The sequence below is a fragment of the Podarcis muralis genome, chromosome 1 (assembly GCF_964188315.1).
Source record: "Podarcis muralis chromosome 1, rPodMur119.hap1.1, whole genome shotgun sequence".
Lineage (NCBI taxonomy): Eukaryota > Metazoa > Chordata > Lepidosauria > Squamata > Lacertidae > Podarcis > Podarcis muralis.
This window is the reverse complement of record NC_135655.1, coordinates 118,952,270-118,979,000: the sequence shown is the minus strand read 5'-3', so window position 1 is coordinate 118,979,000 and position 26,731 is coordinate 118,952,270. Positions and strand designations below refer to the sequence as shown.

The window sequence follows — 26,731 nt, the reverse complement described above, 5'->3', positions numbered from 1 at the left end:
TTTCCGGTATATAATTTAGAATCAAATTCAATTCCCCTAAATAACAATTTTTTTTTTATTACTCTTGCAAAAACCAGGTGGTGATAAGATGATGATGATGATGGCATGTCTTTCCTTATGTATATGTTGTCAACCATATTTATATGTCTTCTAGGGCTCTCCAGGCACTTCAGGTCCACCTGGCTCACCAGGTCCTCTTGGTTCTCCAGGGCCACAAGGCAGCACAGGTCCCCCTGGCATCAGAGGGCAAATGGTAATGATGTTCCCCTCACATTGGAAATGGTACAATGTTCTACAGGGTGCTGGTGTTGCTATTGCCAGCTTATAGTGCCTATGATCACTGAGTACCGATGAAATGGAGAGGCAATTCAAGTGAGATAGGTTCGTTTCAATCATTCTTAGGCATATTCCTACCAGGGCTGCGCCAGAACCTGGAACCAGAAGTAGTGCTAGGGACTTGGAGCTGAGGAACAAAGTCAAGTGTCAAAGCTGAGGAACGAAGCCGAGCATTTGAATGGAGCAATGCATCAAAACACATCAAGGCCAGGGAGACCATTGCTTCTCAACAGGCAATCTCTCACAGCTCTTACTATGCAAGAGGAACCATTGACCAGCCTGGTTGACCATGAACACTTTACTTTCCAGAAGCGAGTTCTGTCATTCACCACACGGAGGCAGCTGCACACAGAGCTGTAGAATTGTAGCATTGGAAGGGCTCCTGAAATTCAGGAACCTTTCACCCAAAGGTTGCTGGCTCCTTTCACAGACAAAGGTTGCTGGCTCCAGTCTAGGTGGCTCTTGACAATTGCCCGTTATTTTCCTGGCTCCTCCTTTTCGTAAAAGACATTTCGTACAAGCGTCCAGACATTTGACAAAACAGCAATTTGTCTGCCCTACAGAACGACTGAGATACATTTGTGCAGGTGTTAAATAGCACATGAGCCATAATTTATATCCTGGTACTAAACTGAAAAATATTAGAGACATGATACAATTTACTACAGTGGTGTCTCAGCCACAGTGTCACTGCTAGTGTGCCATTGAGAACAGGGTATATGGAGTAGATCAGCAGATGTTTGGAGAAGTCCACCGTCGAGCCAAGGTGATAATTTAGTCAGTGCAAGCATTTTGGCTTGCCAGAAGAAATGATTCCTCTTCTCCTCGCCCTACGGGTTGTTCTGAGGGTTCTCCTCACCCCTGAGACAATTTTGGATGGGAACACATGGCGAGGAGAGGGGGGAAGCCCTAATACACAAGTGGAAGTCAATGTACAACGTCTGTTGACAGGACTGTAGTAGAATCCAACCAATTACCAATAATTCACACAAATCATTGTGATTTTATTTAAATGACTTTCCTTAAAAAAGAAAAAGAAATCTAACACAATGTTTTCTAACATTAAATGTTATCATCGGTCAGTGTTATCCCTATCATGCTTGACAAACCCAGAGGCACTGATTACTGTTTTAATGGCAGATATTTACTTTCAGGGAGATCCTGGTGTGCCCGGTTTCAAAGGAGAAGCAGGCCCTAAAGGTGAACCGGTAAGTCTTCCAAACATATCTGCTAGGAGCTATATCCTTAGATTTTCCTCTTTCAAGAGAACACATTTCCCTCTCTAACATACTTCAGACTTGATTGCACAATCTGTTGCACCTGTTGGCTTTGAAGAAACAATGTTAACCTTGACCTTGGGAATTTTTTGGGCTTCAGGAATCCTACTCTGCTTAAGTGAATGATTCCAAGATTTAAAAACACACCTCATAATTTAACTCCATGTACTGAAGGGACGTGGGTGGTGCTGTGGGTTAAACCACAGAGCCTCGGACTTGCCGATCAGAAGGTCGGCAGTTTGAATCCCCATGACAGAGTGAGCTCCCGTTGTTCGGTCCCTGGTTTGACTGGTTGATAGTGGCTTGACCAAGACCATCTGAGATCTTTGTGGTCATTGTGATCAGGAATTTGAACTCTTGTCTCACTGGTCTAATCCTAACATTCTATTCACTTGTCCAGTTGCACCTACCAGACCAACTAAGGTATAAGCTTTCGTGTATAAGCTTTTGTGTGCATGCACACTTCAGGTATCTGAAGAAACTTATACCCAGAACAAACTTGGTTGGCCTGGAAGGTGGTACTCGACAATTTTTTAATTTTTATTTATTTATTTCAACTGTGTCAGACCAACGTGGCTACCTACCTGATTCTATTCACTGCCAGTTGCATGTAGATTCTCTGAATCACTGCTTTACTATCAAAGTTAACCTCCAAACCGAACGTAGGTAGAATCGTTCCATAGATAAATGATTGTTGTGTTGCTTAGGAATTTGCTTCCCGTGTTTACAGCTGAATTTTGAAAATGCACATTATTCATTTAGCTTGTGTATACAGAAACACAATTTTGTTCTGAAAGGAAGGTTTATGAATATAGCACACAATTAGTAATGATAGAATTATGAGTAATTATAGAATTTATTCCCTCTAATGCTGTTTGGCCTGTGTTCCAGAATTGCCGGAACATTAGAATTTATGCAAGCAAGGAAACAACCGTAAAGGATTATTATAGAAATGCAGTCCATTCAGGCATCCTTCTTCATGAAACATTAGCTTCTGCTGCTGAAACGGAAAAGGAAACACAGCATTTTAAACATACAGCCATGGCTATCTGTCGTGTTGGAAATGAATGTTTGTCTTTGTGTGCCTGCTTATATGAATGACTCATGGGTACTTGCATATCTTTTTAAAATGGATTTTTCTTCTCCTCTAGGGTCCACACGGCCCTCAGGGTCCAATTGGCCCCGTTGGTGAAGAAGGGAAAAGAGGTCCTCGTGGCGACCCAGGGTCAGTTGGCCCTCCTGGACCTGTGGGAGAAAGGGTAAGGAAGGAAACAAATTAAAAAGCAAACAAAGACCTAAGTAGCTTTGCCTAGATTCTGTTCAAAAGCTCCAGGCAGGTTTCTTTTTGTTCACGAGGCATAAAACCCACATTTTATAAACTACTGTGGTAAAATTGCAATAACTGACAATTTGACTGTCCTGTGTCTGGAGGTGGTTGGAGGATGGATGGTGGCTAACAGAATGAGGTTGAATCCTGACAAGACAGAAGTACTGTTTTTGGGGGGGGGCAGGGGGCAGGCAGGTGTGGGGGACTCCCTGGTCCTGAATGGGGTAACTGTGCCCCTGAAGGACCAGGTGCGCAGCATAGGAGTCATTTTGGACTCACAGCTGTCCATTGAGGCGCAGGTCAATTCTGTGTCCAGGGCAGCTGTCTACCAGCTCCACCTGGTACGCCGGCTGAGACCCTACCTGCCCGCAGACTGTCTTGCCAGAGTGGAACATGCTCTAGTTAACTCCTGCTTGGACTACTGCAATGCGCTCTATATGGGGCTACCTTTGAGGGTGATCCGGAAACTGCAACTAATCCAGAACGAGGCAGCTAGACTGGTGACTGGGAGTGGCTGCCGAGACCATATAACACTGGTCCTGAAAGACCTACATTGGCTCCCAGTACGTTTCTGAGCACAATTCAAAGTGTCGGTGCTGACCTGTAAAGCCCTAAACGGCTTTGGCCTTGTATACCTGAAGGAGCATCTCCACCTCCATCATGAAACATTATTACGGTCAGAGACCAGCTTGTGAAACACAAATGGAACTACCACCCCAAAAGCAATACAAACATTTAAAACAATATACAATGATGGATTTTAAGTTTTAAAATGTGGTAGGCATATAAACACATAAAAACTTTAAGATAGACTACCATAGAGAAATGACCCAGAGTCGCCCGTGGATCAGAGTTTGGGAATTTTCTTAACAAACTATATTGAATCGGGGGATGGCCTGCGCCTACAGATCCACCCCCATCATAATTTCTGGAGCAATCGTCATGGATCTTTGCAATTACCAAATTACGAATGATCTGTGTTTTACATTTGTGCAATCTGCAGTTTTGATATTATTATTTTTAAAATTTCTATATAGCTTTATATTTTTAAGAAAAATCTCAAAACGGTTTACAGCAATAAATATTTGCAAGCAGTGTCTATTTATTTAATCCATTTCTAAAAAATAAATGGCGTGTCTTTGATTCTGTAGGGTCCTCCTGGAAATCGTGGCTTTCCAGGTTCCGATGGCTTGCCAGGACCAAAGGTAAGTTGGCATGAAAGACCGTTCATTGTAGTAAGTGAAGTAAGTAGATTAAGGCACTTAATAATGGGAGGTAGGCTTAGTAGAAATGCTGGATTATCATGGTGGAATTACATGACCCAGTGTTGCAGCCACCCGCTACCCCATAGCCAAATAAATGACACACAGCAATGGTTTGGATCAAACCAAGCCACAAATTTATTGACTGCAGATGTCAGATGTTTGGCATAAGCATTGGGTACAACCATTGATATCCAGTATATTTACTGGACGTACACCTACCTCTTGAGGTCAACCCAATGACATGGAGGTCCTATGACATATATCAAATAGGAAAACTCCTGTGGGGTCACTGACTTGAGGAGTGCTATGGCCTAGCCACCATCTGGATGTCTGGACAGAAGCAACTCCTTCTGGATCCCTTGACAGGAGAAGAAATAGGAAAAGTAGACCAGAGGTTCTTCATGTATGCCACGACTGCCGCTAGAATTTTGTTAGCCCCCAAATGGAAAATACAGGAACTACCAACATTGGAGGAGTGGCAGACAAAAATGGTAGAATATGCGGAATTAGCAAAACTGACCTACAGGATTCATAACCAAGAGGAAACCAAGTTCAGAAGAGAATGGAGTAAATTTGTGGAATATGTAAGTAATAATTGTAGAAGTTTAAAGACGGTAGCAGGATTAAAATAAATCTTGTGATGTGGATAGGATATTGTCAAGAAGCTGCGGAAAGTAAAGTGTAAAATGAAAACCCGCTGAAGGGAGGGAGGGAAGTCTGCGTTCGGCAGAGCAATGGAAAGTAAGTGGGTGTAAGATTATGGAACTTGACTGTATTTGTTTTGTTTGTACTGATGTTAAAGAAAAGTCAATAAAAATGCATTTAAAAATAAATAAATAAAGGGATACCCCTGAGTTGAGGAGGGGCAGGCAGAGGCTACAGCCTCCCCTCCGACCAGGACTAAGGCTTACCCAATGCCTAAATCGCCAATTTATGACTATTGCTATGAGGTAGGCAAAACCACTAGACATGGCCAACTGGTGTGGTGGAAAATTCCTGTTCGGCCCCGAATATGGTGATCAACAATGCCTATCATGAGGTCAAGCACAGCACCAGTTGCCAAAGATAAGGGAAGATGGGTGGGAGACCCAACGAGGATCGTTCTGCGGAGGGAGAGGCAGGTCACCTTATATATCCAAGGAGAGGACCCAAGTGAAACCTGTAGGCTCAGTTGGTCCCACCCTCCGGGAAGAGCCTGTGTCCTAGCTCGCCCATGATTGGCCAGTTTGCAGGCAGGCTTGCATCCGGCTTCCTGGCCGGCGTGGAAGACCGTTTGGCTCCTTGCTGGCTGGGAAACCCATGCAGTTGCACCACATCGGACTGCACAGGTCACTGGCAGAGGAAGGGGGTGCGGTGGGTACGGGCCGCCCCAGGTGTCATCCCTGAGGGGGTGGGACATCGCTGCCCTGCCCCCAGGGACGCTCACCACCTCTGGCGCAGGGAGAGGTGTGCCGGGCCACAATACCGCCAGACCTTTAAGGGTAAGCAGACTTCCTTGACATATATACAGCTTTACCTTGGAAGTTGAACAGAATCTGTTCCAGAAGTCGAACAGACTTCCGGAACAGATTCTGTTCGACTTCCAAAACGTTCAGAAACCAAAGCACTGCTTCTGATTGGCTGCAGGAAGCTCCTGCAGCCAATCGGAAGCTGCAGAAGCCCCATCGGAAGTTTGGGTTCCAAAGGACGTTCGCAAACCGGAACACTCACTTCCGGGTTTGCGGCATTCAGGAGCCAAAAGGTCCGAGGACCAAGGTGTTTAGGATCCAAGGTACAACTGTATAGTTATTTGTCCCTTCTCAGCGCATCTCCATTTGCACGAACTCCTATGTTGTTAATAGAGCACATGTTAGAGTGCATAGGTATTTGCCCACATATTTGTTTTTGCTTCAGAATATTTTCAGTCTGCCTTTTTTCACTGGCCGATAGGATTTCTGAGGAAAACAAGTGCTTTTTAAATGAATTCTGGATTGGCTTTATTGTAAAATACCTCTCAGAAATAAAATCATGTGGTACACAAACTCACACTCCCTTTAATTATTATGTCCACCACTGACTAACGTGACTTGTCTGTCTCTTGCAGGGCGCTCAAGGAGAACGTGGTCCTGCAGGGGCTTCCGGTCCTAAAGGAAGTCAAGGTGATCCCGGTCGCACAGGAGAACCAGGCCTCCCAGGTGCCAGGGTAAGAGAACTCGTTTGTCTCATTTCCAAGGGACAGAGGTAAATGGTCAGTTCAGGACGTCTAAAGCTTTAGACTGATTTGAGAGGGCACACCAACATTTTCTGCTGGTAAAATCTAATAGGCATTTCATTGGCTGGTAACATAAAAGAAGTTTTAGTGGGAGAATTCCGAACATCATATAGAGATACATGTATAGATTTCTTCAGTCTATGGAGGGCTTTGTAAATGTTAGTCTTTTTGATAGCTCAATATGGTGACAGCCATATCTAAAATACTGTGATAATACAGGTGGTGACCTTTTCAGATGCATCCAACAGATGCACAATTGACGGCGTGAGGGTCCTTTTGGACCCAGAAAAAGGCAGAAAGGGGTAGAATGGGGTAGAACAAGGGCAGGGCGAGGCAGAGCACAATGAGGGGGCTGGAAATGGAACCCCTGCATGGAATGGTTGCCTCCTGTATTATGAAAATGTCTAAATATGCCTTATGAATATAGGTGACTTGGAGCTGAATCTAGCAGTCAAGTGCTAAAACGGACGCTGTTTTGTAATATCTCCCTTTTATAGGGTCTTACAGGGAATCCAGGTGTTTCAGGTCCAGAAGGAAAGTCTGGACCCTTGGTAAGTACATTTAGACATCTCTAGGGGATGGGATTTGGTTGACTGTGCTCTGGACTTCCTCTTGGTTCACACTTGGTGCTGACCTTTAAAGCCCTAAACGGCCTCAGCCCAGTATACCTGAAGGAGCGTCTCCACCCCCATCGTTCAGCCCGGACACTGAGGTCCAGCGCTGAGGGCCTTCTGGTGGTTCCCTCACTGAGAGAAGCGAAGTTACAGGGAACCAAGCAGAGGGCCTTCTTGGTAGTGGCGCCTGCCCTGTGGAATGCCCTCCCATCAAATATCAACGAAATAAAAAACTATATGACATTTAGAAGATATCTGAAGGCAGCCCTGTTTAGGGAAGTTTTTAATGACTGATGTTTTAATGTATTTTTAACCTTTTGTTGGAAGCCACCCAGAGTGGCTGCGGAAACCCAGCCAGATGGGCGGGGTAGAAATAAATAATAATTATTATTATTATTATTATTATTATTACTACTACTACTATATTGTTATATTACTGGTTAATATGCTGGCTAAAGTTGTCAGTCCAAGGTTGCTTCCAGATGGGGGCATAATATTGCAGTTGGGTCATTCAGATACAGTGGTGCCCCGCAAGACGAACACCTTGCAAGACGGAAAACCCGCTAGACGAAAGGGTTTTCCATTTTGGAGGCGCTTCGCAAAACGAATTTCCCTATGGGGTTGCTTCGCAAGACGAAAAAATCTTGCGAGTCCCCGCGGTTTCCCCCCCGCTTTCCCCCCCTTTTCCTAAGGCGCTAAGCCGCTTATCAGCTGTTCCGCTGATAAGCCGCTTAACAGCTGATCGCTGAAACCCGCTAGACCGCTGTAGCGCTAATCCGCTAAGCTGTCAATGGGGTTGCTTCGCAAGACGAAAAAACTGCTAGATGAAGAGAATCGTGGAACGGATTCTTTTCGTCTTGCGAGGCACCACTGTATTGCAAAAAGGTTGTCGGCCGCATGTGGTGGGTTGTTGTCATGGCTTTTAAAAAGCTCGCTGGGCTTTTTGTAGAAAGCGTAAATGCAGATTGATCAGGGAAAATATGAGCTTGCATTTTGATGCTGACAATGTCATGTGGATGCTTAAAAAAACTACATGCGAGAGCAGCACTAATCCTAAGAATTTAGATATAACACTCTAAATACTGAATGGGATAGCCTACTGAATACTGACCACAGATGGATTCAATGAAAGCAGATAGTTATACACTGCGGCTGCAGTCTTGCATACGCACTTACATATGCATATGTCTCATCGAATGCAGCAACTAAAAATGAAGTAGGATTGCGTTGTGTGAATTAAACTTTGATTTTTTTTTTTATTCAACCAGATTATAATGTTGGAACTCACAACTGCCCCCCCAACAGTTGAAACTGCTATGATTTAAATTATGTCGCTATGGCATCTGCATGTGAAATCAGAAACACAAACTACAGAATTCAATCTACAAAATACATATGCCTGCTCAGTTCATGGGGCTAATGGGGAATTGGTCCAGCAACAACTACTGTAAAGAATATTGGAATAATTGCCCCAAACACCGCTACTCTTCTGGAGAACCACAGTTTTCCCCCATCTCTGTTTTATAGCCTATGTTACGAAAACATTATCTTCCCTTTCCTTATCAACTGCATGACTTGCATTAAAGAAGGCATTAGATTCAGATTATTTGCACCTTTCTGCCTTCCTCATTCCTTAAAAGGCTCTGCAGTGGTTTGTGCAATGGTTGTGAAGGCCATGTGCACATGGCTGTCTTTAAGGGAAGAAACCAGACCAAATTTGTTTAATATTTCAGCATTAAATGCTTGGGGTTTTTGTTTTGTTTTGCAGGGAGCTCCAGGAGAAGATGGGCGACCAGGCCCAGCAGGTCCAATAGGAATTCGAGGCCAGCCGGGTAGCATGGGTCTCCCTGGGCCAAAAGGCAGTAGTGTACGTATTATTTCTTTATCTACAAGGTATTTTGGAAAGTGGTTTGTCTGATGATTGTCTATAACACCTCTTGAGAGATCATTGCCAAACTTGTTATCATCGTTATCAAGATGAAGGAGCTAGCTTCCATCTATGTTTGGGTACAATCGGACGCCATTTTGAATCACGATGGTGAACAAAAATGTTCCAGACTGCACTGGTTTAGACACCTCTGGAGATAACACTGACAAATTTGGCACAACCATTTCCCACACCAAGGGGCGGATTGTGATGTACGTTCGCGAAAGGTCAGATTCATTTCGAATCAAGATGATGGATTGAAATGTTCCAAACTACACTGATTGGGACACCTCTGCAGATATTTGACAAACACACATGGATCTGCTTTACCTTGGTGAAAACCTAGAGAAAACAATGTCTCTGTTAGTTTAGAGTTCCAACACTAGGCACTTTGTTTGAGACCATACAGGGATTTCTTGAGAGCACAAACCAATCCCTTCTTTACCTGTACTCCAACAGATGGTGGCATATAAATTGACACACCCAGGGCCCCAGTAGAAAATGCTGTGTTCACATCGTGATGTGAAACATGCATTTTCTCCTCTGCAGCAATTCTGAGCATAAGCTCTCATTACTTGACGGTGGGTGAGTAGGTCTTGACCTGGTAGCAGAGGATGGTTATGAACATCTTGTCTCCGTCACTTCCCACATTGTGGAATGAGAACATACACCGTCATGTGATAAAAAAAAGAATCCCATGACTGCAAGCACGGGAAAAGAATTCTAACAGTGTCCATGATTTGGCATGATGGTTCCTGAGATGGAGAAATGGGATTTAATGGACCCAACTGTTCCAAACTGCATTGAAGGCAGCTTGGTAAGCAGCAGTCATGGAGTAGGAGCCGGTGGAGTTGTCATCAGTGGGAATGGCTGGAACCTGAACCTCACTGGCCATGAAACATATTGGAGGCAATGCTGTGGGAGAGTGAAAGGGCCAAGATGGAAGAGCAAGCAAGCATTGCACAGCTGCCAAGCAGATACAGCAGCAGCTCACCGAGGGTGCAATCCTGTTGCCTGTAGGAGTTTGCCTTGCCATTGTGTTCTGTCCAGGGAACATGTTGGCAGAGCAGCACCCAGCAGCATGTAGCCCTCCTCTCTGCGGAGGGTGGTTGCAGGGGTGGGGAACATACTGTATTTTTCGCTCTATAAGACGCACCTGACCATAAGATGCACCTAGTTTTTAGAGGTGCTATGATGCTCATATACTGCTTGTGGGCTTCCCACAGGCATCAAGCTGGCCATTGTCTCTGCGCAGTGCCCCTTCAGTGGAACAGGAGGAGGAACAGAAGGGGCTCCATTCCTCCTCCTCCTTCACAGGAGAGGTGCTTCGCAGCTCTCCCTCTCTGTGCAGCACCTGTCCTGCGAAGCGCCATTCGCTCCATAAGACGCACTCACATTTCCCCTTACTTTTTAGTAGGAAAAAAGTGTATCTTATGGAGCGAAAAATATGGTAGCATCTCATGCTGCTTCCCCCTCCTGGCTGTCTAGGGTTTAAAAAGCCCTACTTAAAAATTAGTCACATCCTGTAAATTAATTCGGGTCTGGATCCTGGTTGAGTGTTTCCCTGGTTGACCAGCATCAGGTCGCTGGATGGGAGCCATGTACGGCCCTAAAAACCAACAAATTCCCTTATCCATTTATAAATCCCAACATATATCTATAGAGGGACGCGGGTGGCGCTGTGGGTAAAACCTCAGCGCCTAGGACTTGCCGATCGCATGGTCGGCAGTTCGAATCCCCGCGGCGGGGTGAGCTCCTGTCTTTCGGTCCCAGCTCCTGCCCACCTAGCAGTTCGAAAGCACCCCTAAGTGCAAGTAGATAAATAGGTACCGCTTTATAGCGGGAAGGTAAACGGCGTTTCCGTGTGCTGCGCTGGTGCAGGCTAACCAGAGCAGCTTCGTCACGCTGGCCACGTGACCTGGAAGTGTCCCCTGACAGCGCTGGCCCCCGGCCTCTTAAGTGAGATGGGCGCACAACCCTAGAGTCGGACACGACTGGCCCGTACGGGCAGGGGTACCTTTACCTTTTTTATATCTATAGAATCGTAGAATTGTAGAGTTGGAAGGGACACTGAGAATCATCTAGTCCAACCCCTTGCAATGCAGGAATATGCAGCTGTCCCATATGGGGATCGAACCTGCAACCATGATGTTATCAGCATCATGCTCTAACCAGCTGAGCTATCCAGACATGGACAGTCCATCCACCCGTCCGTCCGTCTATTCCTGAGCAGTGCTGTGTACGTCCTGCTAGTGTTCTAATAGTTTACACTGATACATCAAGCTGGCTACATTTTGACTTACAATAATAGAAACATAAATAATATACTCTCCCCCTTTTTTTTGCAAATTAGGGAGACCCTGGAAAACCTGGAGAAGCAGGCAATGCTGGTGTCCCAGGGCAGAGAGTAAGTATTATTTTTTTAGTATTTTTCATTGTCTAAATACAACAACCTTTCGCTTTGCCACAGACACATATGCATATATGTTCGCCAAATCACTATTCTTTTATTCTATTATTTTAGGGAGCTCCCGGAAAAGATGGCGAAGTTGGCCCTGCTGGTCCCGTTGGCCCACCTGTAAGTTTCCAAGTAAAGCTATATGAGTAAATTATTCTGGTATCCCTTGTTTGGCATGAATGCTCCCCCAAAGTGAGAATACTGGTCATACTATGAATTTTCTACTTTGGTGACTATAATTTGAGCTATTTGTCCACACAAATGTATATGTCTGATTCTCTGATACATCTGTGTTTTTTAAATGTCTATCATAATAAGGATTATGGGACGGGACATTTATGAATATGGACATATGTCAAAATGTGACGTAGGTTGGAGTGAAGACCAAGAGGCATAGGACTGCTGTATGAGCAGGTGGAAGACAAAGACTGCAGATATACAAGATGTTAAAAATATCACTAGGGGAATCTTTCCAGTTTCTCCCCCTCTTGTAACATTGTCAAAATTAGAAGAACAGGTGTCTTATTCTATTCCTGCTATTGACTACTGACACTTAAGCAATATATTTTAGAGTTGTCTGGAGACCACAAGATTAAGTTTGGACCCCAATTCGATGCTTTGAAAAACTGACCGATTTTGTCTGTAACCCTTTGGAGGCTGCCCAGTTTGAGTCTGGTCCAAATCCCAGTTTGAGGGGAAAATGAGTCTCTGTGCCTTCCCTTTCACTATTTCAGGAATTTTTTTTTTAAAGTGGTTATACCTTTCATTTTCTTCTGACAGCCTTTGATGGTGTTTTCAAACCCAGTTGCCTCTCCTGGGTGGGTGAAGCCTGCCAAATTACAGTCAAATAGGTCCAAGAGTTTTGGTGCTGAGTAGCTTTACGTACACACACAAACACACACACACATGTGAAAACATTTTATTTTGGGGGGAGGGGAAGAATTGGGTTAACTCTGCAGCCTTGACATCTCATTATGAGACATGGGCATAGCCAAGGGGGCAGGCAGGGGGTAGCTGCCCCCCCCCCCAAATCAATACAAATCTGAGGTTTTGCCCCCCTAACAAAAGCTTGCCCCCTTAACAAAAATCCTGGCTGTGGCCATGTTCTGAGAGGTAAAATCTTGCCAAGTTTCAGAAGAATAGCTGCAGTGGTTTTCATGCGAGGCAGCGGGCGTGGTTAAAAATGATAAACTTCCCTACTGTTTTAGTAAAGAATACAATTGTTTGTTTCTTTTTAGGGACTAGCGGGAGAAAGAGGGGAACAAGGTCCCCCGGGTCCTACAGGTTTCCAGGTGAGTATTTATCAAATTTATTTTCAATTTAACCTACCGAAGGGCTTTTGAGTCCACGCTACATTAAATAAAAGAATGAAATATCAACAAAAATAATAAAAAACCATGTTCGTAAAGCACCCCATGCTTTCTTAACCCTAGTCACTATGAGTGTAGTGGAAAGGTATCGTGTAATTGGGAAATATCTAATACAGAGGTACCTTGGGTTACATATGCTTCAGGTTACAGCCACTTCAGGTTACAGACTCCGCTAACCCAGAAATAGTACCTCGGGTTAAGAACTTTGCTTCAGGATAAGAACAGAAATCGTGCAGCAGCGGCGCAGCGGCAGCAGGAGGCCCCATTAGCTAATGTGGTGCTTCAGGTTAAGAACAGTTTCAGGTTAAGAACAGACCTCCAGAACAAATTAAGTTCTTAACCCGAGGTACCACTGTAATGGCAATGTTCATAGCAGAGAAGTTAGCCTGGAGAATGCTTCTATTGGTGTCTTCATTAGATCTACTTGGGATGGAACTAGAAGGGCTCTCAACTATTCATGGATATTGCAATGGGACATGGGAAGGAAGGTGGCCAGAATACCACTCGGGACCTTTTTAGAAGGGTTGACAATGAAAAAGTCCTCTTTCATTGTATTTACATTCTTTCTCAAAGTTACACACCAGATGCAACCTAGCCTCAAAACAGTATGCTCTTAAGGATTACAATTTGTCCTCGTTGATTAAAATTGACACTCACTGATGGGAATATCTGGTCCGTGAGCCAAACTGGGCTCAACAGGCCTCCCAATTTGGCCTCTAAGGCTGCTTTGGGCTGGCTGTGCCACCTGCCACTCACCTGCCATCGTATGGCATGGGGCAGGAAAAGACGGCATTGCAAAGGAACAATTGGAAGCCTTAGAGTATGCTCCTTATTTATTGCTCCTTTGTAGCACTGACTTGCCTTTCGTGCTGTTTAAATTTGGAACCGAAAGCAACTCTTGCTGTCTTTTTGGACGTGATTGTATCTACCTGACATCATATACCATCAGGTGATTGACATGTAGAGAGCCCCACCCACCTGTCCAGTGCTCCGGATGAAAGTGGTTCCCCAACCCTGAGTTAAAAAATTATTAAACTGATAATGTTTTGCAGTCCTATCATAAAAAATGTCAACTTTCATATCCTGTGAAGAAGAGGTACTTTAGCAAAAATGGAACAATCCATTACATTTTTCAGTTTAAATATGCAGTGGGGCTGATATCCTATACCACCATTACTGGATGCAAGTACACTTCTTTTCTCAGGTTACCCACGATTGCTCTGTTACAGAAGTTTCCAACAGGTGGTCCACGGACCCCAAGGGGTCTATGTAACCCACCCAGGTACATACCCATCAACTGTCCAAGACACCCCATTTTGAGGGGCCATGCTCTCGCACGAGAGCATGATGCCCCAAAACGCACACAATAGTGAGGATGTGCGTCTCGTGTGAGATCGTGTGGGTCATGTAGCTCAGGCAGACGTGTGACCCAGAAGACACACATCCTGGTTCTGCACTGGGACATGTTGGAGGGTATGGTGGCACCATTCGCATAACACAAGATGTCAACATTTTCAAAAGTAGAGGGTCCATTGCTTGGTTTTTGAAAAACAGGGGGTCGACAGTACTTAGCTAATTGGAAACCACTGTCCTATTGTAGTCCATATAAAATACCAGAGACAATCCTTCCATTGTGTTTTCCTAGATGTACAGTGACCTTTCTGCTCATTTTCCACACAGGGTTTACCTGGTCCTCCAGGTCCTCCAGGCGAGGGCGGAAAGCCAGGTGATCAGGTAACTATGTTTTAACTTCCTTCCCCCTCTTCCTGTGGTTCCTTAAATTTATTTTTTCATATCTTCTGCATATACAAATTCATTTAACTTACTCATTTAATTATCTACTGTAAATATAGACTCTTATAAAGCTGCAGGTTATTACGATAAACCTGCTAACATTTTTATCTGATTACAATTTATCTGCAAATATTCAATAAACCACTTCCATTCTTTTATAAAAAGTTTGTTATCTTGATTTCTTATTCCTTTGGTAAGTTTCGCCATTTCTGCATATTCCATAAGTTTTTGTATCCATTCTTCCTTTACTTGGACTTCTTTCCATTTTGAGGCAAATAATATTCTTGCTGCTGTAGTAGCATACATAAATAAATTTCTACACAATTTTGGTAGTTCTGTCCCTATAATTCCCAAAAGAAAATATTCTGGGTTTTTAAAATAAAAGCTATTTTGAACATCCTTTTCAATTCATTATAGATCATTTCCCAGTAAGCTTTAACCTTATTACAAGTCAAATTTTTAAATGTTAAATTTATTGTAAAATTAATGAAAAATATAAATTTGAAAAGCATAAATAAATAAAAACAAAAACAAACGAATGATGTTTTAACTTGCCATTCATAATTTAGGTTGCTTTATAACATTCTTTTGCCATTTCACATGTTGTAGTGCAATATCTCGTGTGTTTCATTATGAATCAGTTCCTCGTCCTTTTTTGGGCTGGTATATTTTCAGCATGAACAACTTCACTTCAGAACAATGCTTTTAAAGCCAGCCTAACAATGATGAATAGAAAGAAAAAGTTTCCCTGGATTTTCTCTCTTTAGTAGTCAGTAATGATTTATTTGCTCTCCTCTTATAGGGTGTTCCTGGTGATCCTGGAGTTACAGGCCCTTTGGGTCCAAGGGTAAGCTGTGCTTTTGCTTTTGTTCTGAAACTGTTAACCATAGTTTCTTGGTTCAGTCGAAAAGGTAAACCAGTGCTATTTTTCTAGAAAAAGTGGTGCCGGAACTCACCATGAACTCCCCACTTGTTCTCTTATAATGGCAATGGCGTCCACCTGAGCGGTGCTGGAACTGAGCTTTTTCCAGCTGAAAAAAAAAGCCCTGAGGGGTTCCTCTTCATCCTGGAGAAGAGTGACTAGTGGGGTGCCACAGGGTTCTGTCTTGGGCCCGGTCTTATTCAACATCTTTATCAACGACTTGGATGATGGACTCAAGAGCATCCTGATCAAATTTGCAGATGACACCAAACTGGGAGGGGTGGCTAACACCCCAGAGGACAGGATCACACTTCAAAACGACCTTGACAGATTAGAGAATTGGGCCAAAACAAACAAGATGAACTTTAACAGGGAGAAATGTAAAGTATTGCACTTGGGCAAAAAAAATGAGAGGCACAAATACAAGATGGGTGACACCTGGCTTGAGAGCAGTACATGTGAAAAGGATCTAGGAGTCTTGGTTGACCACAAACTTGACATGAGCCAGCAGTGTGATGCGGCAGCTAAAAAAGCCAATGCAATTCTGGGCTGCATCAATAGGAGTATAGCATCTAGATCAAGGGAAGTAATAGTGCCACTGTATTCTGCTCTGGTCAGACCTCACCTGGAGTACTGTGTCCAGTTCTGGGCACCACAGTTCAAGAAGGACACTGACAAACTGGAACGTGTCCAGAGGAGGGCAACCAAAATGGTCAAAGGCCTGGAAACGATGCCTTATGAGGAACGGCTAAGGGAGCTGGGCATGTTTAGCCTGGAGAAGAGGAGGTTAAGGGGTGATATGATAGCCATGTTCAAATATATAAAAGGATGTCATATAGAGGAGGGAGAAAGGTTGTTTTCTGCTGCTCCAGAGAAGCGGACACGGAGCAATGGATCCAAACTACAAGAAAGAAGATTCCACCTAAACATTAGGAAGAACTTCCTGACAGTAAGAGCTGTTCGACAGTGGAATTTGCTGCCAGGGAGTGTGGTGGAGTCTCCTTCTTTGGAGGTCTTTAAGCAGAGGCTTGACAACCATATGTCAGGAGTGCTCTGATGGTGTTTCCTGCTTGGCAGGGGGTTGGACTCGATGGCCCTTGTGGTCTATTCCAACTCTATGATTCTATGATTCTATGAAATTATAGTTAATGGAATACTTCCTAGTTTGTTTGTTTGGTCACTCACATGAAGGTCAAAGCGAAATATGATTGTCTGAATATGACTCTTCTATTTTCAGTTTGTTCATATGTCTATATGTTTACACTGCTAGTTACATTTCTATACTGTTTTTCCTCCATGGAGCTTAAAGCAGCACACATTGAGGCTGCACTCCCAAGCTCATCTCCCATTCAGGTACCAGCTAGGCCTAGATCTTCTTAGCTTTAGAGATGAAAGTGCATCAGGTGGCAGCAAACCACTCTCTGTGACTCAATGTTGGTGTCACAGTTTCAACTAGTAATGACACTCTAGCAGCTCGTGGCAGTTGTGAGGAACTCTTTGACTTACCATCTGTGTGGCATATGAGGCCTTTGCATAAAATGTGCAGTGTCGGCTGAAGCATTTCATCTCTGTAATAAAGATATAGTACTAAACCACGTTTCCCTTATCGATTGACTTTTCACAGGTGAGGGCACTTGCACCTGTTTCTTGCGCAAAGGAGTGAGTGGAGAAGGGAAAATGCAGGCCTAGCATAATATGCTGTACAAAATGTCACCAATGTCAATGATGGATTATTCTTTAAACTCTATTTTTGTACAGCTCATATCCAGTGTCTGCAGAATTCACTGTCTCCTTGTCCTGTAATAATTATGACCATACAGCCAGCAAACCCACAGTGGATAGATAATTGCTTAATATGTCTATTTCCAGGGTGAACGTGGCAATCCAGGTGAGAGAGGAAATCCAGGAGCGTCTGGTCTTCAGGGGGAAAAGGGAATGGCTGGAGGTCAAGGTCCTGATGGTCCAAAGGTAATTTTGTGTGTGCGCGTCCTATTCAGTGGCGTAGCGTGGGTTGTCAGCACCCAGGGCAAGGCAAGTAATTTGCGCCCCCTAACCCGGGGCAAGGCAAGTAATTAGCGCAACCCTAACCCGCCTGCCAACCTAGCAGTTCGAAAGCACCCCCGGGTGCAAGTAGATAAATAGGGACCGCTTACTAGCGGGAAGGTAAACGGCGTTTCCGTGTGCTGCGCTGGCTCGCCAGAGCAGCGATGTCACGCTGGCCACGTGACCCGGAAGTGTCTGCGGACAGCGCTGGCCCCCGGCCTCTTGAGTGAGATGGGCGCACAACCCTAGAGTCTGTCAAGACTGGCCCGTACGGGCAGGGGTACCTTTACCTTTTACCTTTTAACCCGGGGCAAGGCAAGTAATTTGCGCCCCCTAACCTGCCACTGCTGCCAGCTTCTTCTTGCTGCTGCCTGGGCTGGGGTATTTACGGTAAGGTAGCTACGGCGGCGGCGGATCCGTGTCAGGTGATCTGAGGCGAGTTGCCGCTGGCGCTGCCGCCCAAACGACACCGCTTGCCTGGAGGAGGAGGAGGGCAGAGAGGTGAGGAAAATGCAACATGGCCCAGAAGCTGCAGCAGCGGCGGCGGCAGCAGGGCTGTGAGGAGGGGCTGCCTGGCGCGCCCTCCGCGGCCCTGATGCGCGGGGACCGTGGCGAGCGCTGAGAGCCGCTGCCAGCTTGTCGGTTCCGCGAGACATGGGGCTCTGCTACAGCCTGCGCCCGAGGCTCTTCGGCGACTCCGGAGGCGGCGAGCACGCCCCCCAGATGTTGCGCCCGGTGCGGCCGGCCCCCCTGCACCCCCCACGCTACGCCACTGGTCCTATTCAAAACTGACAAGGGCAAACCAGCATGGACAAAACAATTTTCTTACGTTCTGGAAAAATCCAGCAAGATGCTGGTCAAATGATGACCCTATCAAATTTTACTAGGTGACTAAAGAAGCTGAGAATACACAGGAAAGTTAAATATTAAGGGACAATTTAAAGCATCCTTTTCATATAATGGTATGGTGGAAGTCTTTCCTGTCTTAACCTTGGTACAGATGTACCATGTTCTTTCGTGTTGCACAACTAACCAAGGTAGCTGACGTTGCTTTGCAAAAAAGTTTATAATTTACTGGCCCACCAGAATGGCGACTTGCTCTTTGTGTGCGCCTGTGTTGCCTGTGCTTTAAAAGAAAAAAGAAGCAGTTCTCTTCTAGTTTAAACGAACTTCCTTGCTTGATCACTCATAGGCAATTCTTGCTCACCACTGGCAATTGTATGTCTGTCTACAAGCCTGGACTAAAGAGCACAGCTGTGATTTTAACCCCCACCCCCAAATTGGCAGAATAGGCCCATCTTTAGTAGCATTATATCATTAACCTCAGGAGAAATCTACTTGGCTCCCTGTTGGTGAGGAGCCATGCATTTATGCAATCCATTCCCTTCTTGTTTATAACCCACCTTTTCCAGGGATATGTGACTAGATTGGGTTTGCAAGTTTGTGGCTTTGCCCACCCAAACACAAGCTTCCAGCCATATATTGTGATCTGCTGTTTATATGGTATCAGTCAGGCAGTAAACCCGGAACATTTTCCAACCCTGGCATGTTGCCATTTGTGGCTGGTGGGATTCATTCTTACTGGTGGGCCATGGATTGGGAAGACCTGGACTAGATCTAGGTTTAGGAGAAATCCTAACATGAGCATTGGTGTTTTTTTTGCTAATTAATTATTATTAAGTTTTCAAAGAAGAGATCAACAAATTTATCAAATCTCAAATTAATTTCCAGTTTAATATATCTTGAGAGGTTGACTTTCCACTCATACCTCCATAGTACTTTTATTTTTAATCGCCCACCCTTTCCTAGCACATTATACAAAGAGATCTCCTCTATTACAAAACCTGATATAATTATGATCACCTTTCTGCCACTGCTTAAGCTAAAGTGAGCATTGTTGACATCCGTTTTCCTGCAAAAACGTTAAGCAGAAAAATATAACAGAAAAATGAAGAGGAGATACAAGAGGATTGGAAGAAATTTAAAGAATATTTAGCCAAATGTTGTGATATAAGATAAATAGAAAATTCTTGGAAGTAACAAATAGGCTTAGGGGTAGAATAAGAATGTGTGTAGTAAATATTAAGGATTAGAATATTAATGGGACGCGGGTGGCACTGTGGGTAAAAGCCTCAGCGCCTACGGCTTGCCGATCGAAAGGTCGGCGGTTCGAAACCCCGCGGCGGGGTGCGCTCCCGTTGTTCGGTCCCAGCACCTGCCAACCTAGCAGTTCGAAAGCACTCCCGGATGCAAGTAGATAAATAGGGACCGCTTACTAGCGGGAAGGTAAACGGTGTTTCCGTGTGCGGCTCTGGCTCGCCAGAGCAGCGATGTCACGCTGGCCATGTGACCCAGAAGTGTCTCTGGACAGCGCTGGCCCCCGGCCTCTTCAGTGAGATGGGCGCACAACCCTAGAGTCTGTCAAGACTGGCCCGTACGGGCAGGGGTAACTTTACCTTTTTAGAATATTAATAAAGGAGAAGAGGTTAGTTAATGAAAGGAGTCAATATTATTAGAAATATGAAGTTGGAGAACTGTTATATAGGTGATTTAATGAAATTCAGATAGAGGTGGTTCGAGGAAGTCAGTTATCAATGTAATGAGAATTAGATATTTAAAGACACAAATTTCCTTTGTGTTTAGTTGTGTTTATTGTGGTGTAATGTGTTTTTCTTTGTTATGTGGTTTGTTATGTCTGTTTTGTGATAAATGTGGAAAATCAATGTAAAAAATTGGGGGGGGGGGGGAAGAAAGAAAAATGAAAGCCACTCCCGTAAGTTTCCACAGATATGAGAAGACCTCTTAATTTCCATTTTGCGACGGAAAAAAGACCCAATTTCCTTTATTCACTGTAGGGGAATCCCGGCCCCACTGGAACTCCTGGAGATCAAGGGCCACCAGGTCTTCAGGGTATGCCAGGAGAAAGAGGTATTGCTGGAACTCCTGGTCCCAAAGGCGATAGGGTAAGCCTCCCTCCCCCATTATTTCTCCTTCAAGTACTGATTTTCTGTCCACGATTCTGTATCATGCATTGCAAATAACTTGAACTTTCGTTATGCTTTTTTCAGGGCAGTATAGGAGAAAAAGGCAGCGAAGGTACAGCGGGCAACGATGGCGCAAGGGTGAGTCAGTTATTGGTTTCCCCCACCTGGTGACATAATAATGTGCTCTAAAATCCTCTTTGGATGCTCATGCAATTGGGAATTCCTGGTGACGAGAAATCAACAACTATGCACGCTAAACTGTAGCAATGCAGTTTTGATATCAGGAGTTAAGAAACTGGAGTTGATTTTGAGGGTGGGGTGGGCTGAGACACACAGCTCCTTTTATCTCTGTGCTCTTCATACCGCAGTCATTTTATTCCAGAAGTGTCACACACACCATTTGAAAGTGCCCAACATAGTAGCTCCAGAATCAATTCTACTATAGGGTTTGTCAGGGAACTGACATTGGAGCTAGAGGCGAGCAGAAGGCTCTCAGATGATGCTGGAGAAGGGCCCAGCAGGGAGAGAGGCAGCTCAGTAGAGGGGGAAGCAAATCAGCGCAACACCAGGGATAAAGGGGGCAGATGGGGGAATCCACGGGAGGGCTCCAGGACTCTTCACTGGACACCAGCGGGGAGAGCACAGGTCCTCCGCTACCCACGCCCTCCCTGCGCAGAAGACTTCTGCGCAGTGAGAGGAGGAGGAGACTGGGCGTCAAACAACTTTTATGTTGGAAGAGGTTTAAGAAACGTCCACTGACGGATTCTGCTAGCGACTGAGGCAGCCACGGAGAAAAGGGCTGTCCAGTCAGAAAGGTTTAACAAGGCAATTTAGCCTGGAGAGGCGGCAGCTTACACACGAGGAACCCCATACGCATTACAGGGTTCAAACCTTGGAGGTTTTTAAACAGAGGCTGGATGGTCCCCTGGCATGTATAACCTAGTTGAGATTCCTTCCTTGTGGGGGCTTGAACTCGGATGACCCCTGAGGTCCTTTCCCCAAGTTTGGGAAACCCTGCTTTAAATGCAGGACTCTGAAAATTCACTCCTTTGACTGGATATTTACTATTATTATTTATTATTCCATAGGGTCTCCCAGGTCCATTAGGCCCAGTTGGCCCCGCAGGTCCCGCTGGTGAAAAGGTAAAAGGATTTTGGTAAACACGTCAGTGTCTTTTATGGTATTCTATTACTTTTTATCTATTCCAGACTACACACAATAATATATTGTGTACTTTCCCCCCCCTTAAAGGGTGAACCTGGTCCTCGAGGTTTAGTCGGTCCTGCAGGCTCTCGTGGAAATCCTGTAAGTGAACAACTGCATTTACATTCCTTTTTTTTCTTATGTTTTTGTTTTTCCTTGCAAGGGTCTAGTTCCTTCTCCTCCTGCTGCTCCCGCCTGCTTACTTAGTTACTCTCTAGCTGCTTCTTTCACCCCAGGATTCCCTGCCTCCACATTTAATTAGTTTCTTCTATTTAACTTGACCAAGCTTTCTCAACATGTTACGTTTCACTTCCCCTTATACTGCTAACTATGCATCTCTGTTAGTCTTGTGATTCTATGCATCCATAATTTTGAGTTCCCTCGATTTCTCCCTACAATTAATCCCTCCAAAATGATTTGTTAGCTAAATAATTATATGTACATGAATATGTGTGTGCTATTTTAGTCCTTTGGTAATACTTAAAAGAGCTTTGTCATAAAATAAGTAATTACTTTGGGCGTTGAAAAGCCATCCCTACTTACAGCATATGGGAATGACGGACATTATGACAATTACCAAGGTGGGTTCCTGAGTACAGGGAATAAATATAGGCTTGCGTGTCGCTTTCTGGGCTTCTTTCCTAAATTGACTATAACTGTACTATTAGCTTCTTTTACAAAACAAATGGTGTAACAAGTGTAGCTGTAGCATAAAATCAACTTATTTTTCAACAGAAAATTCCTTAGAATCGTTCCTGTCCCGCTCATGTTATTTTATTATAGAGGCCTGCATTTTATATCTTTAGAAGCAAGTTTTGAATATCCCTTTAAAACCATTTTCTCTCTCTAAATTTCATTCTCAGGGTTCCCGTGGTGAAAATGGCCCAACTGGTCCGGTTGGTTTTGCTGGTCCCCAGGTATGCGAATCTTCTAATAAGTTTCTTTTAATCACCACCTGTTATGACATCCATGTTATCTTCTGCACAGTAAGATGCTAGACTATTCTGAAAGATTCTTAAAACATGGGTCATTTGCTAGCATTTGTAAAATAGCCCTTAGAACAGTAGTAAATGCAAGTCATTAAAACATTTTGCTGATAACAGGTTGAAACACTTTGATGCTATGGCCTTACGCGTTTACCACTCAGATGTCCCCAACTGAATTTCCTTTATTTGTGCTCTACCTAATTATCAGTATAGGGACGTGTCATAGCTTGAGAGATAGAGCATGGGCATTTTCATGCAGGGCATCCTAGGAAATCTCCAAGATTTCCAGGTAGGACTGGGAAAAGTTTGTGCCTGAAATCCTGGAGGTTGTCAGGGGCTGGTCTGAGAAGGAATGGTGGGAACCACTGTCCCCCTCTTCCTGCACCTTCTTGAGAAGAGGAGGACTGTATAGATTTAGAACAGTGGTTTGCACAAGGTCATAGTTGAGAGGCTGCAGAGGGGAGAAGCTGGGGAATATTGGGGGAGCAGCAGGAAGAAGAAGCACCAGGGGAGAGACAGCTAGCAGACTCAGCGTCCCTTGAAAGCATTCCTGAACCCCCCTCTCCCAGAACCAGGCGTGCTTTGAGGGTAGTAGAACAGAAAGCTCAGAGGCAGAAAGCAAAGATCAGCCGGCTCAGGGGTGACATAGAATAGGAGGGACTGAAGGAGTGGGACTTTACTTGGAGCAATGCCATTATCTAAGAGAGACTGCATTCCTTTGTCTCTCTCTATGAATATTGAATAAACTACTTGGTAAGAACTCTTCTGGTTTTTCTGCTTCTTGGCATCCCACCGTTTGAGAGAGAGGATTCCCTCAAGCCTTGACAGCCACTGCCATTCAGTGTAGACCTCTTTGGACCAATTTTCTGGCTCAGTGCAGTCGACTCCTGGAACAGTTCAAAAACCAAGCTACGGAAGCTGTGCTGGACATTCGGCTTCTGAAAATCATTAAAAAACTGGAACAATCACTTCCAGTTTTCGATCGACCGGGAGCCGAAATGTACGAGTTCAAAGGTGTTTAGCTTCTGAGGTTCCACTGTATAAGGCAACTTCTTTGGTGGAGAATAGAATACATCTAAATTATGTAATCGATTCCAGACTACATGCAGCCTTAGCGTTTGACTATTATTTACATTGTATATGCAAGGAGTATTGTTTTTGATTTTAAAGGGGTGTGGGCATCTGGGGGTTGTTGTGTATATTTTTAGAAAGTGAAAAATAAAGCAGTTTAAAAATAAGCAACTTCATATGTCCAATGTAATGCAAATGCATTAAATAAATGAATAAACTTTGCTATCCATTGTTGTTTAGAATGTAAAGCTGGGAACCTTTCAAAGGTCTCTAATGTGGTGTTTCCTTCTGTGTGTCTGTGTTTACAGGGGCCTGATGGTCAACCAGGTGTGAAAGGTGAACCTGGGGAGCCTGGGCAGAAAGGAGATGCTGGATCTCCAGGACCCCAAGGTCTTTCAGGGTCTCATGGACCACCAGTAAGTAAAAGCAGCACTGGAAAAGGTGATGCAGGGTTTCTGTCTATTGCAGCAACTGAATATCTCCTTTGTTTTCTCATTTCCATTCAGGGTCCTTCTGGGGTTCCTGGACTAAAAGGTGGCCGTGGTACTAAAGGACCCCCAGTAAGTAGAATTGCTTTCTATTAATTTAATAATTTAATTTAATTAAAAATATTGGGAATCTCTAGGCCTTACTTGATATTGATTTGTGTTTTGCTTATGATAATTAAATGAAATGCATGATATATGGATGTTTGTTTTATAGATACGGTGCAATTTTTCTTGTCTCATGTCTTGTCCGTGTCTGTTTCTTTTCTAGGGTGCTACAGGATTCCCCGGATCTGCTGGAAGAGTAGGGCCCCCGGGACCTACCGTAAGTTGAAACATTTTTTGGGAGGTTGCTACCGTAATTTTTTTTAAAAAAAACCAAGTATAAATATACATTCTAAATTAATGCAAATTTATTAATACAAATCTAGAATCGTTTGCTTTCAATAGGTTGATTCTGAGTTTGACTAGCATTGAACAACACCCTACCATTTTTGTTTGGTCAAGTGGGTTGAGTGCTAAATTTAGACTGGGTAACCTATGCTCTTCCTTCCTTTCACAGCTTAAGACTTTCTCACACACGGGGTTGTTGTGAGGATAAAGGGCTGTGAAATGAAGACATTCCTTGTATGCTTCTCTGAGTTTCTTGAAGGCAAGATCATAATGTTATAAACTGGTTGTAACTAGGGCACATGATCTATTATTAACACCCCACTGGAGTAAGGTTTTGTTCATGCAAGAAACCATCTCATATTAATTTGGACCGCTTTGCCAATGTCTAGATTTGGGGTCATCTGCCTCTCATGGGTGTGGAGGAGAAATTGAAAGTAACATGCTATCCCACCCTTAAGTGAACTCTAAGTCAGAAGCAATATGCTGTATTTCCTCACCCAGTTCATGAAATAAATAAAAGGGACAGCTCAATATTGAGGCTGTTAGGTAGAATTTGAAAATAATCACACATTTTTTAAAAACGAAAAAAAAGCTAGTTAGTGCCTAGAAAGGAGACCGCCTGGAAAACATCTAGCTCCCTGCCTTTGCGTTCAGTTCTAACCCAAACTTTCATTTCTAGGGAGCTCCTGGTCCAGCTGGGCCTCTTGGTGAACCAGGCAAAGAAGGTCCTCCCGGTCTCCGTGGAGATCCTGGCTCTCATGGTCGAGTAGGAGATCGAGGTCCTGCAGGTCCACCTGGCAGCCCTGGAGACAAAGGAGACTCAGGAGAAGATGGACAACCTGTAATTTGGAGCGGAGCTTGGGGAGGGTTTTCTATTTGCAATAGATATAACAAAGCTTTCCTTTCCAAAATATGTTGTGTTTTGTTTTTGTTTGAAAGATCCAGTCATTTGGCTTCCTTGAACAGGATTAACAGCAAGAAACATTTTATAAGCAAACAAAAATCTCATCCCCAGGAGGCACAAAGATACGTCAGTTTCTGCCTTTCTGGGCCATGGCTGCCATTCTTCTCTCATGACCTCACTTATGGTCCTTTTCCTTCAGCAATCCTAATTCCCTTTCCCCCTATCTTGCAGCTTCCCCCATTTTTCTTTCCCATCTTGGCCAACATATAATTCCTCCCAAGCCTTGCACGCAGCCCATGGGCACTCCTACTTTGAGCCCCAGTGGTATAGTCCATTCTCCCATGGCCTTTACCCAAATGGCTAAGGTCTGTTTGGAAGTGAGCTAAAGGGAAGTACAAAAGACATCCATCATTGAAATGCTGTTTATTCCATTCCATTTTTACAGTATACATTACAGTAGATGCTCGGGTTGCGAACGTGATCCGTGCGGGAGGCACGCTCGCAACCCGCAGCGCCGCATCTGCACACACACGGGTTGTGATTCAGTGGTTCTGCGCATGTGCAAAGCGTGACTTAGTGCTTCTGCGCATGTGCGAGCTCTGGAAGTAACCCATTCTGGTACTTCTGGGTTTCGGCGTGTCTTAAACCCGAAAATGCACAACCTGAAGTAAGTGTAACCCAAGGTATGACTGTACCTTCAAACCCTTTCTCACAAGTCACACGTGACAATGGGATTGAAAACTTCCATGTCTGTTCTTTTCTTATTTAAAACTGGGGCCTTCTAGTGGCATTACGGTGTTTCATTTCTGCATCTTGTTCTGACATCTTTCCCAGTTGCTACTCTTTATAGTACGGGTAGTACTTTCCCCCTTTATCCCTAAAACAAACTAAAGCTGTACACTTGGGTTATATGCATCTTAGAGTCTGCAATGCAATCCTCCTGTCTTGTCACTTCTACCTCCTAGGGTCCTGACGGTCCTCCAGGCCCTGCTGGAACTACTGGCCAGAGAGGCATTGTGGGTATGCCAGGTCAACGCGGAGAAAGGGGTATGCCTGGGCTACCTGGTCCTGCTGTGAGTATCAGCAAAATGTGATCCTAGTCTCTTCTCCATAGGCTGAAA

The 26,731-nt window shown here is 44.4% G+C and overlaps 1 protein-coding gene across 2 annotated transcripts in view; it reads left to right on the top strand.

Moving 5' to 3' along the window:
• The window catches only part of COL5A2 (collagen type V alpha 2 chain), a 170,176-nt gene that overhangs the window by 121,133 nt on the left and 22,312 nt on the right, over nucleotides 1-26,731 (top strand). For both annotated transcript variants that reach the window (XM_077917254.1, XM_077917251.1), the window contains 23 exons: nucleotides 155-253; nucleotides 1,491-1,544; nucleotides 2,765-2,872; nucleotides 4,092-4,145; nucleotides 6,289-6,387; nucleotides 6,954-7,007; nucleotides 8,839-8,937; nucleotides 11,351-11,404; nucleotides 11,522-11,575; nucleotides 12,694-12,747; nucleotides 14,506-14,559; nucleotides 15,422-15,466; nucleotides 17,411-17,509; nucleotides 20,440-20,547; nucleotides 20,653-20,706; nucleotides 21,657-21,710; nucleotides 21,820-21,873; nucleotides 22,635-22,688; nucleotides 24,137-24,244; nucleotides 24,335-24,388; nucleotides 24,585-24,638; nucleotides 25,386-25,547; nucleotides 26,576-26,683. In XM_077917254.1, coding sequence (XP_077773380.1) covers nucleotides 155-253; nucleotides 1,491-1,544; nucleotides 2,765-2,872; nucleotides 4,092-4,145; nucleotides 6,289-6,387; nucleotides 6,954-7,007; nucleotides 8,839-8,937; nucleotides 11,351-11,404; nucleotides 11,522-11,575; nucleotides 12,694-12,747; nucleotides 14,506-14,559; nucleotides 15,422-15,466; nucleotides 17,411-17,509; nucleotides 20,440-20,547; nucleotides 20,653-20,706; nucleotides 21,657-21,710; nucleotides 21,820-21,873; nucleotides 22,635-22,688; nucleotides 24,137-24,244; nucleotides 24,335-24,388; nucleotides 24,585-24,638; nucleotides 25,386-25,547; nucleotides 26,576-26,683 — 1,737 coding nt within the window. The remainder of the gene's footprint in view (nucleotides 1-154; nucleotides 254-1,490; nucleotides 1,545-2,764; nucleotides 2,873-4,091; nucleotides 4,146-6,288; nucleotides 6,388-6,953; nucleotides 7,008-8,838; nucleotides 8,938-11,350; nucleotides 11,405-11,521; nucleotides 11,576-12,693; nucleotides 12,748-14,505; nucleotides 14,560-15,421; nucleotides 15,467-17,410; nucleotides 17,510-20,439; nucleotides 20,548-20,652; nucleotides 20,707-21,656; nucleotides 21,711-21,819; nucleotides 21,874-22,634; nucleotides 22,689-24,136; nucleotides 24,245-24,334; nucleotides 24,389-24,584; nucleotides 24,639-25,385; nucleotides 25,548-26,575; nucleotides 26,684-26,731) is intronic.